Source organism: Coffea eugenioides, chromosome 3 (assembly GCF_003713205.1).
Source record: "Coffea eugenioides isolate CCC68of chromosome 3, Ceug_1.0, whole genome shotgun sequence".
Lineage (NCBI taxonomy): Eukaryota > Viridiplantae > Streptophyta > Magnoliopsida > Gentianales > Rubiaceae > Coffea > Coffea eugenioides.
In genome coordinates this window covers 5,465,957-5,485,266 of record NC_040037.1, presented here as the reverse complement: position 1 = coordinate 5,485,266, position 19,310 = coordinate 5,465,957, and the positions used below count along the sequence as shown (strand labels likewise).

The 19,310-nt window shown below is 34.4% G+C and overlaps 3 protein-coding genes and 1 pseudogene across 3 annotated transcripts; all 4 read right to left on the bottom strand.

Annotated features, from left to right (window-relative positions):
- Positions 1 to 1,483: 1,483 nt before the first annotated feature.
- LOC113765832 (probable disease resistance protein RF9) lies at positions 1,484 to 3,207 on the bottom strand. The gene is made up of 3 exons (XM_027310079.1): positions 3,072 to 3,207; positions 2,481 to 2,988; positions 1,484 to 2,372 (listed from the first exon to the last, which is right to left on the bottom strand). The coding sequence occupies exons 1-3, from the start codon at positions 3,205 to 3,207 to the stop codon at positions 1,484 to 1,486; spliced, it is 1,533 nt and encodes a 510-aa protein (XP_027165880.1).
- A 1,400-nt stretch (positions 3,208 to 4,607) lies between these two features.
- On the bottom strand, positions 4,608 to 15,229 carry LOC113765831 (annotated as a pseudogene).
- A 926-nt stretch (positions 15,230 to 16,155) lies between these two features.
- On the bottom strand, positions 16,156 to 16,674 carry LOC113765830 (putative disease resistance protein At1g50180). Its single transcript, XM_027310078.1, has one exon. The coding sequence runs from the start codon at positions 16,672 to 16,674 to the stop codon at positions 16,156 to 16,158; it is 519 nt and encodes a 172-aa protein (XP_027165879.1).
- Positions 16,671 to 17,141, bottom strand: LOC113765829 (putative disease resistance protein At1g50180). The gene has a single exon (XM_027310077.1). The coding sequence runs from the start codon at positions 17,139 to 17,141 to the stop codon at positions 16,671 to 16,673; it is 471 nt and encodes a 156-aa protein (XP_027165878.1).
- Positions 17,142 to 19,310: the final 2,169 nt, after the last annotated feature.

The following is a 19,310-nucleotide window of genomic DNA, read 5'->3' as shown; positions in this document are numbered from 1 at the left end:
AAAATAGAAATCTAAAACAGCACCATACAAACCACTATTATCATTAATAGCAACCGATCAAAACAAGAAAAACTAAACTAAGATTGAAAACTATTTATAAAATGACATAAAGTAAATAGCAAATGAATTAAAAAGTTAGAATACAATTCAAATAATACCAAAGACAACATCTAAATCACTGATATCCAAGGAAAGACAAACATTGTTATTGACAATAATATAGTAATACTTCATTTGTATTGGTTTGAACAAACCAAATCCATCCATCAAATCAGAAACCATCTCCAATGATAAAATAAGAATTATAATAAGAGTAAATATAAAATGAAGAATGATAAAATGAAAATGATATCCAAATTATTTTTGGTGATATCCAAAATACCCTTATTTTTCAAATGATTACATATATTTATTGTATTGCAATATTAGTGAATAATGGAAGCGGTTATGAAATGAAAAGCTTTAAAATTAAATAAATTTCATTTATGGTGACAATTGTAATTAAACAGATTTAATGCATTCCAATAATTGATAATAATGATAGCAGTTATGGATTCAAAGTTGGCAATTAAAAACTAAAACACTGCAATATACAAAAAATTAATATTAAAATTATTAATTAGCCACAATTCTCATTCCAATTTCTTGATCATAAAAAAAACTAATATTAAAACCAAAAATATTGTGCTCATATGAAAAAAGTAGACTTGTTACTCTTGCTTCACATTGGATTGTGCTAAAAACATGAATAAAAGAAAAGGAAAATAGAAAAATTCCAACTATCTCTATCTATAAAATTTCAATTGTTAGGATGTACAAGCCAAAAAAATTTTACGTGATGGATCATTTATACTCCATTATTGACAAATATAGAATTAACATAATACAAAGAATTTAAATTACATTTATGTTTTCTAACTTAATTATATTCTTCGTTTATAAAAAATTGTGATGATTGTGGTTTATATGCAATAGAGTCATGAATATACAATAATTTTGGTAAAACATGATATTATCAATATTTGATATGTTAGAGTTCAAGTTATAAATCAAAAAGTCTTTGGTTCATGATTTCAAATTCAATCTTAAGGGATATGTCAACTATATTGAAATGTTTTCTGTCTCTTTTCATTTAATAAAATTTTTAAAAGTAACTAGCTTAAAAAGATAAATAACATAAAAATACTATATTATGATGTTGATGATCAAAATTTCATAAAAAATTTTAGTATTTGAAAAATAATATATTTTAAGATATTACAATCACGTGCAAAGCACGTGAACTATTACTAGTGTTGACAAATGTATCAATCTTGGAGAGGAAAGTTGTGAGTAAAACAATGTATATGTACAGATAGTCACGCATGCGAAGACAACAAAAGACAACCCAAAAAAAAAGGGAGAAATGAAGTTGACGTGATGTTTGGTTATTCTTATCCAAGATGGATTTTTTCCAAACGGGAGACAATGTCATAATCTACTCCTACTTGACCATCAACTGTTGCAATTCTTCAATAAATTCAGCAGGCATGTCAGCGGTACTAAGTTCCTTGACTGTTGAGATGAATCTCAATCCAATTGGAGTCATATTCAACTTTTTACAATTCCTGATCTCAAGTTTCATAAGATTGCACATAGCTCCTTCATCAATCCTCCACTTCTCTAAATTGTGCAGTCCTTTGAGGGAAAGGTTAGTGAGACTAGGAAACCCCATGTTGTGGCAAACCATTTCTTTGCCCATAAAGGAATTCATCAGCAGTTGAAGTTCTCTTAAGTTGGGGAGTTTCTCCAAAATTTTCATGGGGTCTTCTACGATCTCAGATCCAAACAGTGCCAAACGTCTCAGACTCGAAGCCAAATTTGTTTCGTACCTAGGTAATTTGTTGCCTAGGTTCCCTTCAATCATCAACTCCATAAGGTGGCGACAGTTGAAAACCTTCCTTACAAGATTAGAGTTGGTCCCACTTTCATTTTCAGTAAAATTACAGTTGTAGATAGCAAGCAACACATGCCCTATATTGGGCCAATTGACCTCGATGCAATTGAGGATTAAAGAAAGGCTCTCATTGCCATAAATTGTTGCAGAAAACTGTTGAATATTACTCAGTTCAAGAAGATCTGCAACTTCCATTGTATTGGTGTCGAAATCAGTTATTACCTCCAGCTGAACTAATCCACATAATCTAAATTTTCCTTGATCAACCATTTTCGCACTATTACCAGGAAAGAGGAGATGCCTCAATCTTTTTGCTTTCCACACTACATCTAGCTTTGGTATTTTAGTAGGATTCATCCAGACAGACCCTTCAAGATTTAGGCTCTGTAAAAAGGGCAAGTTAAGTACTTGTAATGGCAACTCATCCATCTTACAACTGTTGAAACATATAGACCTTAGGTGAATCAACTTTCCTACAAATTCTATTGACTTCTTGTTCACAAAAGTGTACTAATCAAAGCCTAGAATTCGAAGATATTTAAACCTGTTGAATATTTCAGAGGATGTCCATGCCATATCTACCGAAAAATTTTCACCTTGACTCATATCGGTAAAAGTAATGGAACGTAGTCGTGGTGAGAGTCGTTCTATAATTTTTCCTATAGCATCACCTTTAAAGTTTCCATCTGTATGGATAGCCAGTCTATATGTGTTGAAAGTGGTAGTGTCATCCATAATAACAGGAAAACATTCTAACACCGGTTGCCTTCCACCTTGAAAATCCACAACCTTGACATAGTCTTCTTCTGAGCACTTCATTAAGCATAGTTCTCTCATAAGGTCATGAAGATAGCAATGCTTGTACTTTAATAATCCTGGTGCAGTAAACTCATCGAGTTCAACAATAACCATGGACCTACTTACCAACTCGAGCAAATATTGTTTTGCAACTACCCCTGCAGTCTCTTCTCTTCCAGATTGTTTCTTCGGCAAAATTATTCCTTCAGCCAACCATGTGAAATACATGTCAACTGCATCTATCTTTAGATCCTCTAGGAAATGGCCAAAGGAAAGAAAACATTGCTTTAAGTGGTATGGTAGGGCATCATAACTCAAAGTCAAATGTCTTTATTACCATCAGAGCCTTCTTTTCCCAAATAAGAGTCAATGTCTTTATTCACTACTGTCCATTCATCTAAAGATGCCTTTTTCCTCAAGATCCCTCGAATTACTGATATTGCTAATGGTAGATAGCCGCACTTCTGCACCATTTCCCTTCATATCTTCTCTCTTTCAACTTCAGTTCTAGAATCTGCATAATTTAGTTGCATAGTCAAATCTTTTAGTGATGCACAATTAAATGATTTTTTGCTTTAGTACACAAAACATCACTTTTTCTCAGTTACAATCCATATAATGGAATATGGACAGTCTACATTTTAACTGTCTTTTCACTTGTTCAGACTTCTAATACAATAACTAAAAGCTAACAAAACCCAAAAATTTTAAGTTGAAGAATTTGTCAATCTTCAAAAACTAAATCCACGATGAAATATTTTTACCATTTAATTTGTCTGCTACTGAAGTGATGAAAAAACTGCAAAAATCAAAATAATGCTAAAATAGAAGGGATATGCTTTTTGTTTTGTATAAGTTTTTACACATAAACTTGCGTATCAATCATGATATGACTTACACATACTATTGAGCTTCACTAAGAACATTAACTTGTATTATAAAGTAACTGAATGGAAAAATTGTATTATTTTAGAGCAATGAATCTTTTTGTACCTAATAATCTGTATTTTTTGAATAGATGTTATAATTCCAAATGTGAAGTACAATAATCTGAATCTTTGGATAAGCATACAATATTCATTTCAAGCTGAAAAGAGGACAAATCTTATGCTTTCATTTGGTTTATACGATGTTAATCTATAGGCTATTGGCAAATATGCCTCAGTTAGATTAATGAAATTGTTACCATAAGTTAAAGTATGTTGCAAAAGCTTTCAACGTTATATGGTAAAACAAAGATTATCTTTCAAATGCAAATTAAATGAATGTTTTTACCATTCAGAGAGATGTCAAATAGAATGTGGCGAGGACACATTTTTGGCAAAACAAACAAGCAAAAATATGCTAAGCTTGAGGGTTCACATCGTCAAATATCAAGGCCTTCTTTCGAAGTAGCTCCCAAGTTTCGTTGCTGTTCAAAACACTGAGTTCGTGAACCCGTCCAACTTGAGCTACTTCAAGGTTACGAGTTGTAAGTAAAATCTTACTCCGAGATTCCTTGATCAATGGGAAGGCTGGTCTGAGGCAATTCCAATCAATTGTATTCCAAATGTCATCCAGAACAACCAAGCATTTCTTCTCTTTTTGTTCTTTACACAGCTCATCCATCAATTCCCCGTCAGCCATGGCACAACTGTTGCAAGTTTTCCTCCAAAACTTTTCTAACTTGGCATTGCTGAGTTATACACACCCAAGCAAAGGCATCAAATTGGCGCCGAATCCCATCATGGTTGTAAATTTTTCTTGCAACTGTGGTCTTCCCAGAACCCCCCATTCCCCAGATCGAAACAACTTTATGGTGCGTATGCTCATCCACTACGAGGTATTTCAATTTCTCAATATCATTATTCATCCCTACAAATGTTTCTTCAACCTAGTGAGCATAAGTCATTTGTAGCCATCGCTCTTTTTCATGAGTTGCAGGATTATTAGAGCTTTCTCCTTGACTGACTGCTTTTATACCATAAGTTTGCATACTTGATGCCATACCAGCTATTTCAGCTTTGATATTTCCAATCTCAGCACCAATTTTTCGCAATGCTCTTGTTTCTGTCAATATGCAAGCAAATCTTTTGCAAGCTTTTTTGAATCCCCTTCCTCTTCTGGATGAAACTTCAACAACATATGTCTCAATGACATCCTCAGCTCTATAAGCAAGACTTATGATTTCTCGTATCCAATTTTGCACACTTGTTCTTTGTGTTGCCTTGCCTCAGCATCTTGAAGAAAACATTGCATCCTCCTGAACTCTATGCAAATTTCATTGATTCGATCACTTACTCCAGATAACAGCTTTGCTTCTTCTTTTAACAAAACCCAGAGACTTTCTATGGCGATAGAAACAATAGATTTGGCCATATTATTGCTAGCAGATAGTATTTGCACCGCCCAGACTTCTCTAGAAATTCAACAAATTCATAAATTTTTCTGCATAAAAAGATCACGTGAAATCAAAATATCCTTTTTCCTTGGAATCAATATGCATGCGTAAGATTGAAGTTCACATACTACTTGTACTTTTGTAGTTGTGCAATCATGAATAACTAGTATTGGGCCGAGGCACAGAGCTTAAACTCAGGAGTTTTCATCTTTTCGTGTATATTGGATACAATGAACACTATCAAATCAAGGAAGATTAAGAAAAACTACTACAAAAAAAAATTGACATGGTAATTAACAAAGTAAATAAAGCAATTTAATCAAAGTATCCAGCACAAGCGAGCATACCTGTTATCATACCTATGAGGATTGTTTGCATTTTGTCACTTAAGATTCAACTGGTTCACAGGAGCATTTTGACAAGTTGGGCCACACACTAAATGGAGGAGGATAGTGAATGGATGGAAAAGTAAGAGTTGGAGATGCAGGAAAAGAAGAGATGCGGATCAATTGGAGAAGATGAGAACCTTTTTTCGAATGAAAAAGTAAAGGAAGACTGGATATTTTTATATGGGGATTGGTTTTAGGCTTAATTACAAAGTACCCCCCATAATTCTGAATCAGTAGCAAATTTCCTCCTATATTTACAAAATCAATAACTTTGACCCTTATTTACAAAATCAATAAAAAAATATTTGCTTTTAATACTATAAATCAATAATTAGAGCAGCATCACTTTCTTTAAATACTTACCTAGTATTTATGTTAACATAGGTTTTATCAAATTTAATTTGATAGTTGTATTGGTTATAGTATTTTTTATTTTTAGTAATTTTTTTTAAAAAGCTTTATATGCTCGAAATTGCGTATCAACCGATATTTAATCGTATGCAGCAACGGATGTAGAATAACCGCGACCGTGACGTGACTGCGACCCATGATGACGAACCATAGTCGTAACCAAGGCATTAAATTTCTTTGGATGTTGATATAGTTTACAGAAAGAGAAGAGATTTTGCTTTTTCCTTTTTTTTTCCATAAACGTAAATGTAGCTAGAAAATGGACTTGTGCCTTGAATAGTTGTATTTCGAAGTTGTAATATGGCAGGTAAAAGAAATATTGAAGCAAAAGGCAAGCATCTGCTTAGCAAGCCGAACTACAAGTAACGTGTGAAATGAGTATACTCGAGGAACAAGACGAAGAGCAAGAATCCTACCAATGATAAATTATATATTAACCTAGAAATACAAGCTTCAAAAGGCTGGAATTGTCTAAACAAGAAACCGTATGAAGTACCATGAGAAGGACAGAAGACAGGAAAAAAGCAAGAAAAGTGTAGACATGAGAATGAAGCAAGAGAATTAAGGCTGCATTGCCATTAGAGAAGGAAAGAAAGGGAAAAATAAGAAGAGTGTAGACATGATAATGAAGCAAGAAAAATAAAGCTGCATTGCCATCAGAGAAGCAAATCATATCATGATGACAGGTTCCGATTTTACAAAGATTTCATACTGTCCAATCATGATGAAATTTGATATGTTTCAATTTTTGTCATAAAGAAACTCGCATGCACCGATTTTTGAAACGTAAAAATGAGTTCAGATCAATTTCAGAGATTAAAAAGGAGCAGGGGAGACTTGTGCAGAATCACAAGTACCCCTTTTGGACTTCATTTTAGCTTAGGTAGATACGTCTGTATTTTGATATGATCTTAAGGATGATTACATACATCCTTGAGCATGGCAAAGTACCTATCGTTGGTATAAAGAGGATCACACTTTACAGCCTTCTAACTCTCTTTACACAAGGCAAGGAGTTGCCAAATCTCAAACTAATATGTGGGTAAATCTTGAATGGAATTGCTTCTTCCTTCCTTGGTTCCCCAACTTAAATTTTGCCTTGGAAAAAAATTAATTTCTTTAAATATTTTAGAACAATATTAAATTTGTTGATATTCAAAATTTAGTTTCCTTTTAAATGCTTTATATTATATATTATCTTCTTAGAATTTTGTGTATTATCTCCAAAGATATCCCACTATTAAACATGTATTATGATTAACATTTGTAATTAATTGGCTATTTCATTTGGTAAAGTAAAATTTTGCAATATGTTCATATTGATAGATTCCTTTCCTTATACAAGGTGATAAGAAAGAGAATATAGAACTGGAAGTTACAATGCAAATTTAACATACTAACACATATTTTAATTCAATACTCGATACATGATTTTCGTACTATGTTTTGTGGATTTTCGTACTATCGTAACGAAGAACTTGTTGTTAGAAAATTTTGACTTATTATATTTTGGATTAAATTGCTAGTAGATATTGAGTCATTAAGCCAAAGAAACAGAAAAAAATTAATTCGCAATTCATTATTTTTAAAATTACACTCATTAAAAAATATTTTATTGCCACTATTTCATCCGCGAAGTAAGAGTCCTGGCTCCGCCACTAGGATTATGTTTATACTTACAGCTTTTACTTGGCAATTCCAATGTGTAAAATTTTCAGTCGTAGCTAGTAAAGTAGTAATTTCAAAGCAAAGGATTCCAGAAGATTGAAAGTTCTTTTTACCAGAAACCTGTGGATCTCTCTAAGAATTGGTGAAAAAGTTGTGCAAAATTTTTTCATATCATTGTAGATGTTCTCTGAGTTTCCTAGCACCTCCATGAACTTTTTCCTATCTGGAACAAGCTTCAGAGCTATCGTAAAACTTGAACTAGCCAGCTAGCCAAGCCATTTTTTCAAGGTCTTGCTGTAGGAATCATTGCAAGCTTGTGAAGTTGACCAATCTTGATGCTGTGCTAGATTTTGAAAGAGCTCCACTACGAAATCCATTGCTCTGCAACAGAATAAAAATTTCTACATATTAAAACAGACATTGACAAGAATGAAATAAATGGTAACACAATTGCAGAAGTGGTAGATGCTGGTTTCTTTGAAGACTTATGGACCATAATCGATGCTAAGATTGATTACAACCATGTGGTTCATTCTTTCTTCTACCTAGTTTGAAAAAAGCTACAGAAAGAGATATGGATGCCTAAAACTTTGCTCTTCCTACTCTCCTCCTGTTACTCAAAGCAACTAATATGCTCGACCTGCTTTTTCCATTTAATCCAAAAGTTGTTTTTTTAACTATAAGTGAGACAAGACTGCTTGTCCCTAATCCTTCATTATTAGCTGCAGCAATTGTCTAGAATTTGTTAAATGGCTGTGCAAGTTCGGAACAAAATGCAATATGTATATAATAAGCATCTGGAAATATAAATACTAGTAAGAACCTTGTCAACCAAAGAAGGGCATTGGTACAGCTGGATGAAGCCTTGGCAAATTTTGTTTCAACTTCTGATTGTACTATGCTGTACAAGTAGTTGTATCTAGATGTATTGGAAGAATATTTTGATTCCAACCTCTGCAAGTAAAATAGGAAAGCATGTTCAAGTTTTCGAAAGACGAGCACGATCAGAGAAGTGAACCAATTAAATATATCAGATGATTCGTGTATGGTAGATGAACAAAAATGTAGCCTTATCTGGTGATGTGCATATATGTTTACACTAATCCCTGGATCTATGTAACCATTAGGTCCATTTTAGATCCCATGGAGACAATCAACTTCCAAATTGTGGACCTTCCAATATTCTGATCAGAAATTCCCTGTTACACTATGCTACATTCTTGGTTAAGCTTACTGCTTCTTTAAACATGAACAAGTTTCTAAATTTAAAGGGCCTGCTTCTCAAGCCAAGTTTGTCCTCTATTCATAGTTTGTCTCAGATAGCTAGTACAAATTTGTTAAATTGAACAATCCAGGGATGATTTCTTAGGGCTCTGACTATTTGCCATGGAAGGCCCTATACCAACTGGCAAACAAGCCTGACTTATGATTGCTCTCAAAAATCATAATACTTCACCCTAGAATGCCATAGCTTTGAATCTCATGTCATTATGCTCCATCATCATCCAAGCAAAGTGCATTCCTCATCAGCATTTGCTCAATTGTTTGTTGCATGATATGAGATAAAATAATATCAATCCTCTGTATTCGTTAGAAACAATTCATCTCAAGCATGTTCGGCATTAACTAAATTAACCAAAGAGGATGTCTTACCGATATATTACCGCTGACATCAGATTTCACCACAGTCATTGCAGCATCAGAAATGAAAAGCTGTAGGGGATGAAACCGAGTCATGGTACAGAAGATATTGCCATAAAAAAAGGAAAGAGCATTCAGATTTGAGATGAACATTAAACAAAAGGGCAGAATTTAGGAAGCTGAATTGGAGAGACATGAGACAATGATCGACTTCTATGTCAATCCTATTTGCTAAAAGGGCTCTTCTGTGTCATTAATCCCATTTATGGAAGAAAAATTGTATTAGACTAACAGAAAATCCAGGCAGATAAAAAAGAAATTTAAAGCTACAATTTTTTATATTACAACTATTTTAGAAAATTCAAAACAAGATCCAAAATCTCAAAAAAGAGAAGTTGCAGTTGTGATGTTAGAAATTCTACTTGACGAGTGACATAGAGAACATGTCTTGTGCAAGGTTACTCTCTTCATCTTCATTTCTTTCCAATATGGGCAGTTCCTCCTCTTAAGCCTGTTGGAGTTTTGTCATTAGCTAGTGTAAAATGACCCAGATTAGCCATTTGTGAGGAGGTTTAGAAAATGTGATATGGGTATATGTCACTTTCCAACTTCAAAATATTCAGCACAGATAGGTATCTAATTCGATTTTTCCACTTTATGTTTTTTTCTCATCTTGCTCTCCGCAGGAAAATCACCGAGTTTTGAATTTTGCTTCTTCGTGGATCTCAGCTACGTGAATCACTGTGCAATCACGAGATTGTTATCTCAGCTATGTGAATCTTATAGTTTGGCAGTATCGAAGTAGTTATGTGAATTACCTCTGGACAAGAATAGGTAAAACTATGTTCATAGCATGTCTCCTTATGGACTTGCTGAAAGAGGTTGACAAGAGAGACCAGTATCTGTAGCTTTTTCAGCTTGGTGATCCTTTTTTAATGCTCTTTCAATGTCTTGATTTTTCTTGAAATTTGCCTGTAGTTTTCATTATGTGTATATATGCTTGTTATGAATTAACATAGATACTCTGCATATTTGTGATGAATCTCTTTTCCTTGCCTAGATTAGGGAGAAACAAATACGAAGGATGGCATGCAAAAGAATGGCAGAGCGTTTTTTTTTCCCTCTTCATTAGGCTTTATACGTCGAATCGAAACTGTTAGTTATGAGATTTTAGCTTCCAAAAATGTGCATGCTATAATTTGTAGAATTTTATGAAAAGATCACCCTCAAAGAGAACTGATGAATAGCTCAATCGATTTCACTGATCATTGCCAAAAAGTTGGCAAACTCTTGCAGAAATAATAGGTTAAGCACTAAATTACAGAGAAATTGAAGACCACAGCTGTAATATTTGATAGAAGAAATAAACATATGTCTTGAGCATGCCCTTAGAAAATGGAATTTCTTCCTAGTTTCTTCATAGAACACAGCGGTAACATTTGACAGAATCAAGTTGGAACATCTGCTGGGCTCTTCTTTTCAACTTTAAGGAAATGAAGTTTGTCATCATCCAAGAGGGCATGTTGAACTTGTTGATGCCAACTACATCGCAATTGTAGAAGCGGGCATATTCTTCTTGAAATGTTGCTGATCGCCAATGCTAACAGGCTATTAATCCTTTACAAACTGGGACCAAAGGAAAAGAAAGGAAAAAAGAAGAAGAAGGAAGCAGTTGAAAAAGAAAATGTCACACATTGGAAAAAGACTGCAGCAGTTTCCAAGTTGATGAAGAAAATCTTTTACCCATTATTCATGTTCAAACATAAATATAAAGCAAACTATGTATTAATGAAAAGCATGAAACCAAGTAGACAAAACCTAAACAAATGGCACCATTTCTCAAAGTTTATTGCAACATGGCCCTTCAAGAACTGTTCATATGCCATGTGCCCGCAAACTTTCTGTTTGAATTGCTATTTTTAGAAATTTTTGTAGAAAAATAGTAGTGATTTGATATATATATATATATAAGGTAAAAAGGTAATTGAAAAATGTATTTACGAAAAATGTAAAAATCTTTTTACAAAAAATTACAATCCAAACAAATTGTTTAAATTAAAGAATGATAGAATCTACAAGATCCAACTTAACTGATAAGGACATTAATTAGGTAAGAGATAAAAGTTCTTGATTTGACTCTAAAGCCTTCCTCCTTCCACCCTTGGACTTCAACAAATAAAAAAAAGGACAGAGGCCCTTGTTGATAGAATAACTCCCAATTGCTATCACAATGACAATAAAAGGAAACGAACAAAAGAAAAAAAAAGGATAGAGGCCCATGTTGATAGAATGACGCCCAATTGCTATCACAATGACAATAAAAGGAAATGAAAAAAATTAGTCTATGGCATAACTGTATTGAACAATTGCTGGAAATTGCATATGGTGTAGAAACTAATTTGCAAATGCAATAGTGTAATACAATGGACACTAAATTAAAGAGAAATTGAAGTGTTAATGAAATTTGTACATGAGCTTCATATTACAATTTTAACATCGGGTTTGTGGACATAATAATTAATTTGTCCTCAATTGTAAGCTTTAATTCAAGCATGAACAGTTTAACTTTGATGTTCAACAGCATAAGGTCGATGATCAAACAGTCATGCTGGTTAGAAACTATCTAGTCAAAAATATTAGGGAAGACGGCCAGTTGAGTTTGGTATCCTGCAACACATAAAGAAAAATGCCAATGAGTACTTATTCGAGAAGCCAGAATGCAGATAAGAACCACCTCACACTACCAAATTGCAGAGATAGTTGAAAACAAAAGAGAAAGACTTGCAGCTGACCTGATTTTTGATGAGTCTTATTGAAGAGAAATTGTAGCTACATGGTGGACATGGAAAAAAAAAATCTACGACGTCTTAGTTCGCTCAATAAAATCATTTGGCATGTCAACAGTGATAATTTCCTGCGGTGTTGAGATGAATCTCAATCCATTTATCTCTCAACTTTTGACAGTCTCTGATCTCAAGTTTCGAAAGATTGCACATAGCTCTGTTGTCAATCCTCCACTTCTCTAAGTTGTGCAGTCCACTGAGCTCAAGTAAAATAAAAGCTCTAGAATTTCAATATCATTGCTTGTTCAAAATTGACCCATGTTTTCGAACAATAATTGGTTTAAGAAATGAAAAAGCACCTAATTAGCTTTAAGATAATGTTTACGATTGACAATGAACCGCGGTCTAGTTGATAAGATGAAATTGAGAGGCCACAAATTCGAGTTATGAAGGGGCAAGTGGAAACCACTATTGATAACACACGAACGAAGATGTTAACTCGAGATACTAGTAGATATGAGCGAGTGCGCAATGGGCACCAACCGTTTGCTTGAAGAGCCAGGCAATGTGCCTGCAAATAAATTTTGTTTGAGAAAATGGAGAGAATGGACCTAGGTAAATGAACGAAATCACTGGATAGCATATGATTTTATCGAACAATTGTTGGAAATTCTACAGTCACAAAACTTTTTACCACAACAATGGGCACCAACTAAAAGTGAAATTTAAGCGAAAAGCAAATTTGTATGATATTACAATTTGAACAACCGGTACATGGATATGGTAATTATTTTACACTATTACATTGTAAGCTTTAATACAAGCACGAATTATCTAACTCTGATGTTCAACAGCATGAGATGGATAGCCAAGCAGTCGCACGAGTACCATGCATAATGTATAACCAGCAATGAAAAGTATAAGCAGAAGGAAAAGAATCCACAGATCTTGCTTGTTAGAAATTCTGAAGGAAACCAATTGAGTATCCTGCAATTCATAAAGGAAAATGCCAATTAGTATTTATTCACTTAGTTAGAATGCACATAAATAAAACCACCCGGTGCTAACAAATTCACAAATAAAGCATATATTCGTTTCCTTGTACTTAGATGGTCGTCAGCATGCCTACAGCATCTTCTGCAGCTTAGAAAAAATTACACGAAGAGTAAATTAAAGAAACAATAGAAGTTACAAGTCCAAATAATACAGAAAAATGTGATCATTTGATAATGATCCTATCTGCAAATTAAACTGTAATAGTTTAAACAAAACTGGATGGTCTACAGAGTATCATATTTATGCAACCTAATGTTGACAAATGTATCAATCCTGTAGAGAAAAGTTGTGAGTAAAACAATGTATATGTATAGACAGTCACGCATTCGGAGATAGCAAAAGACAACCCAAAAAAAGGGGAGAAATGCAGCTGACCCGATGTTTGGTTATTCTTATCCAAGATAGATTTTTTCCAAATGGGAGACAATGTCATAATCTACTCCTGCTTGACCATCAATTCTTCAATAAATTCAGTAGGCATGTGAACGGTCCTAAGTTCCTTGAGTGTGGAGATGAATCTCAATCCAATTGGAATCATATGCAACTTTTTACAGTTCCTGATCTCAAGTTTCATAAGATTGCGCATAGCTCCGTCATCAATCCTTCACTTCTCTAAACTGTGCAGTCCTTTGAAGGAAAGATCAGTGAGACTAGGAAACCCCATGTTGTGGCAATCCATTTCTTTGCCCATAAAGGAATTCATCAGCAGTTCAAGTTCTCTTAAATTGGGGAGCTTCTTCAAAATTTCCATGGGGTCTTCTACTATCTCAGATCCAGATAGTGCCAAATGTCTCAGACTCGAAGCAAAATTTGTTTCCTACCTGCGTAATTTGTTGCCTAGCCTCCCTTCAATCGCCAAGCCAATAAGGTGGCGACAGTTGAAAACCTTCCTTACAAGATTAGAGTTGGTCCCGCTTTCATTTTCAGTAAAATTATAGTTACAGATACCAAGCACCACATGCCCTATGTTGAGTCAATTGACCTCGATGCAGTTGAGGATTAAAGAAAGGCTCTTATTGTCATAAATTGTTGCAGAAAACCATTGAATATTGCTTAGTTCAAGAAGATCTGCATCTTCCATTGTACTGGTGTCAAAACCAATTATTTCCTCCAGCTAAACTAATCCACATAATCTAAATTTTCCTTGCTCAACCATTTTCGCACCATTACTAGGAAAGAAGAGATGCATCAATATTTTTGCTTTCCATGCTACATCTAGCTTTGGTATTTTTGTAGGATTTGTCCAGACAGACCCTTCAAGGTTTAGGCTCTGTAAAAAGGGTAAGTTAAGTACTTGTAATGGCAACTCATCCATCTTACAACTGTTGAAACGTATAGACCTTAGGTGAATCAACTTTCCTATAAATTCTATTGACTTCTTGTTCACAAAAGTGTACCAGTCAAAGGATAGAATTCGAAGATATTTAAACCTGTTGAATATTTCAGAGGATGTCCGTGCCATATCTACCGAACAATTTTCACCTTGACTCGTATCGGTAAAAGTAATGGAACGTAGTCGTGGTGAGAGTCGTTCTGTAATTTTTCCTATAGCGTCACCTTTAAAGTTTCCATCTGTATGGATAGCCAGTCTATATATGTTGGTAGTGGTAATGTCATCCATAATAACAGGAAAACGTTCTAACACCGGTTGCCTTCCACCTCGAAAGTCCCCGACTTTGACATAATCTTCTTCTGAGCACTTCATTAAGCATAGTTCTCTCATAAGGTCATGAAGACGGCAATGCTTGTACTTCAATAATCCTGGTGCAGCAAGCTCAAAGAGTTCAACATTAACCATGGACCTACTAGCCAACTTGGTCAAATATTGTTCTGTAACTACCATTACAGTCTCTTCTCTTCCTGAATGTTTATTCGGCAAAGTTATTCCTTCAGCCAACCATGTGAAATACAAGACACTTGTACCTATCTTTAGATCCTCTGGGAAATAGCCCAAGGAAAGAAAGCATTGCTTTAAGTGGTATGGTAGGACATCATAACTCAAAGTCAAAATCTTCATTATTCCTCTATTACCATCAAAGCCTTCTCTTCCCAAATAAGAGTCAATGTCTTTATTCACCACTGTCCATTCATCTAAAGATGCCTTTTTGCTCAAGATCCTTCCAACTGCTGATATTGCTAATGGTAGATAGCCGCACTTGTGCACCATTTCCCTTCCTATCTTCTCTCTTTCAACTTCAGTTCTAAAATCTGCATAATTTAGTTGCATAGTCAAATCTTTTAGTGATGCACAATTAAACGTTATTTTGCTTTAGTATACAGAGCATCACTTCTCCTCAATTGTAAAACCATATAATGAAATATGGACAATCTACATTTTATCTTTCTTTTCACTTGTTCTGTCTTCTAATACAATAACTAAAAGCTAACAAAACCCAAAAATTTTAAGCTGATGAATTTTTCAATTTTCAAAAACTAAATCCACGATGAAATATTTTTACTATTTAATTTGTTTGCTACTGAAGTGATGAAGAAACTGTACAAATCAAAATAATGCTAAAATAGAAGGGATATGCTTTTTGTTTCATATAAGTTTTTACACATTAACTTGCGTATCAATTACGATATGACTTGTACATCCTGTTGAGCTTCACTAAGAACATTAATTTGTATTATAAAGTAACTGAATTGAAGAATTGTATTCTTTTAGAGTAGTGAATCTTCTTGTACCTAATAATTTGCATTTTTTGAATAGATGTTATGATTCCAAATGTGAAGTACAATAATCTGAATCTTTGGATAAGCATACAATATTCATTTCAAGCTAAAAAGAGGACAAATCTTATGCTTGCATTTGGTTTCCACGATGTTAATCTACAGGCTATTAGCAAAAATGCCTCAGTTAGATTAACGAAATTGTTACCATAAGTCAAAGTATGCTGTAAAAGCTTTCAGTGTTATATGGCAAAGCAAAGTTTATGTTTCAAATGCAAATTAAATGAATGTTTTTACCATTCAGAGAGATGTAAAATAGAATGTGGCGAGGACACATTTTTGGCAAGGCAAACAAGCAAAAATATACTTAGCTTGAGGGTTCACATTGTCAAATATCAAGGCCTTCTTCTGAAATAGCTCCTAAGCTTCGTTGCTGTTCAAAAAACTGAGTTCGTGAACCCGTCCAACTTGAGCTACTTCTAGGTTACGAGTTGTAAGCAAAATCTTACTCCGAGATTCCTTGATCAATGGGAAGACCGGTTGGAGGCAATTCCAATCAATTGCACTCCAAATGTCATCCAGAACAACCAAGCATTTCTTCTCCTTTTGTTCTTTATACAGCTCCATCAATTCCCTGTCAGCCACATTGACATTTTTCTTCTTTTCTGGATCTAAGTACAGCTGTTGCAAGATTTCCTCCAAAACTTTTCTAACTTGGCCTTGCTGAGTTATACACACCCAAGCAAAGGCCTCAAATTGGCGTCGAATCCCAGCATGGTTGTAGATTTTTCTTGCAACTGTGGTCTTCCCAGAACCTCCCATGCCCCAGATCGAAACAACTTGATGGTGCGTATGCTCATTCACGACGAGGTATTTCAATTTCTCAATATCATCATTCATCCCTACAAATGTTTCTTCAACCTGGTGAGCATAGGTCATTGTAGCCATCGCTCTTTTTCATGAGTTGCAGCATTACTAGAGCTTTCTCCCTGACTGACTGCTTTTATACCATAAGTTTGCATACTTGATGCCACACCAGCTATTTCAGCTTTGATATTTCCAATCTCAGCACCAATTTTCCGCAATGCTCTTGCTTCTGTCAATATGCAAGCAAATCTTTTACAAGCTTTTTTGAATCCCCTTCCTCTTCTGGATAAAACATCAACAGCATATGTCTCAATGACATCCTCAGCTCTATAAGCAAGACTTCTGATTTCTCGTATCGAATTTCGCACAGCTTGTTCTTTGTGTTGCCTTGCCTCAGCATCTTGAAGAAAACATTGCATCCTCCTAAACTCTATGCAAACTTCATTGATTCGATCACTTACTCCAGATAACAGCTTTGCTTCTTCTTTTAACAAAGCCCAAAGAGTTTCTACGGCGATAGAAACAATAGATTCGTCCATATTATTGCTAGCAGATAGTATTTGCACCACCTGGACTTCTCTAGAAATTCTACAAATCCATAAATTTTTTTGCGTAAAAAGATCACGTGACATCAGAATTTCCTTTTTCCTTGGAATCAATATGCATGTGTAAGATTGAAGTTCACATACTACTTGTACTTCTGTAGTTGTGCAATCTTGAATAACTGGTATTGGGCCGAGGCACAGAGCTTAGCCTTAGGAATTTTCATTTTTTCGTGTATATTCGATACAATGAACACTAACAAATCAAGGTACATTAAGAAAAACTACTACAAAAAAATTGATATGGTAATTAACAAAGTAAATAAAGCAATTTAATCAACATATCCAGCACAAGCGAGCATATCTGTTATCATACCTATGAGGATTGTTTGCATTTTGTCACTTAAGATTCAACTGGTTCACAGGAGCATTTTGACAAGTTGGGCCACACACTAAAACAAATGTCTTATTTCATTTCAATCGGTGTACAACCGAGCCTAAAATTTTCAACTCCTTCATTAATTAATTCAACTGACATAGACCCAGATAACTAGAATTATATATAGGCTGGAGAAAAGAATAAACTAAAGCAAAGATCAAGAAAATTTTTCTCCATTACGAGAAGTTACTTGCGAATAGTTGAGGCTCAAAAGTCTGCATATCTATATGGTATCTGTGTATCTTTTGTGTCTATCTATACTCCGTAGAACATTACGAGAAATTTTGAAGTAAAAGCCCAACTTGGATTCCGTTTTTTCATTCCCAAACAACATTATCTTGTTTGTAAATTTTAAAAAACTAATCTTTATGGTTTACGTGTATTGATAGTCATAGCATGTAACAAGTCTGAACACATCTTGACGCTGTAATTTTTTGTATCACGTTGATGCTCTAAATTTATCATCACAATACGAGCTACAAAATTAAAAATAAAGCTCTAGAATTTCGATATGATAGCTTCTTCAGAATTGACCCATGTTTTCCAACAATAATTGGTTTAAAAAATGAAAAAGCACCTAATTGCTTTACGACACCATTAACAATTGACAATGAAGCATAGTCTGGTTGATAAGCTGAACTCGAGAGGTCATCAAGAGGTAAATGGAAACCACTATTGATAATGCACAAATTAAGATATTATCTTCGGATACTAGTAGACAGAAGCATATCTAAAGGAACTTGAGACAGGATTTCATTCTTCACAGGATGATCCTGCACGAGGATTTGTAGAGAAACAGAATTTATACTTACTAGTCTTGGATTCTCGATAGGTGATGATGTGCCCAACTCCTGATAATCTGTTGGGAAATAGGAAATTTGGAATTCACAATTAAGGTGTGGGGTGTGAATTTGCAAGACTTAAACAGGATGTTGCTTAGAAGATGGACAAAGTATAAGTGAAGAAACTTTCTTTCTGCTACATCCTTTATACAGCCTAGCTTAGGATGTAGACTCAACCCCAGACCGTGAATGCAATCTAAGCATAAATTTAGAAGAAGGAAGTAGTCGTTATACAAGGGGAGAATTTGCTTTTCCTCAGTAAGAGAAAGACTTAAATTCTTCATCAAGGCCCAAATTTTTTATGCAGTTAAAAACTTGAGGATATGATACCAAACTTCACGTCGTAACCAAGGCATTGAATTTCTTTGGATGTTGATAAAGTTTACAGAAAGAGAAGAGATTTTGCTTTTTCCTTTTTTTTTTCTTTAAACGTAAATGCAGCTAGAAAATGAACTTGTGCCTTGAATAGTTGCATTTCGAAGTTGTAATATGGCAGGTAAAAGAAATATTGAAGCAAAAGGCAAGCATCTGCTTAGCAGGCAGAACTACAAGTAGCGTGTGAAATGAGTATACTCGAGGAACAAGATGAAGAGCAAGATTCCTGCCAATGATAAATTATATATTAACCCAGAAATACAAGCTTCAGAGGTTGGAATTGTCTAAACAAGAAACCATAAGAAGTACCATGACAAGGATAGAAGACAGGAATAAAGTAAGAAAAGTGTAGACATGAGAACGAAGCAAGAGAATTAAGGCTGCATTGCCATCAGAGAAGGAAAGAAAGGGAAAAAAATAAGAAGAGTGTAGACATGATAATGAAGCAAGAAAAATAAAGCTGCATTGCCATCAGAGAAGCAAATCATATCATGGGGATAGGTTCCGATT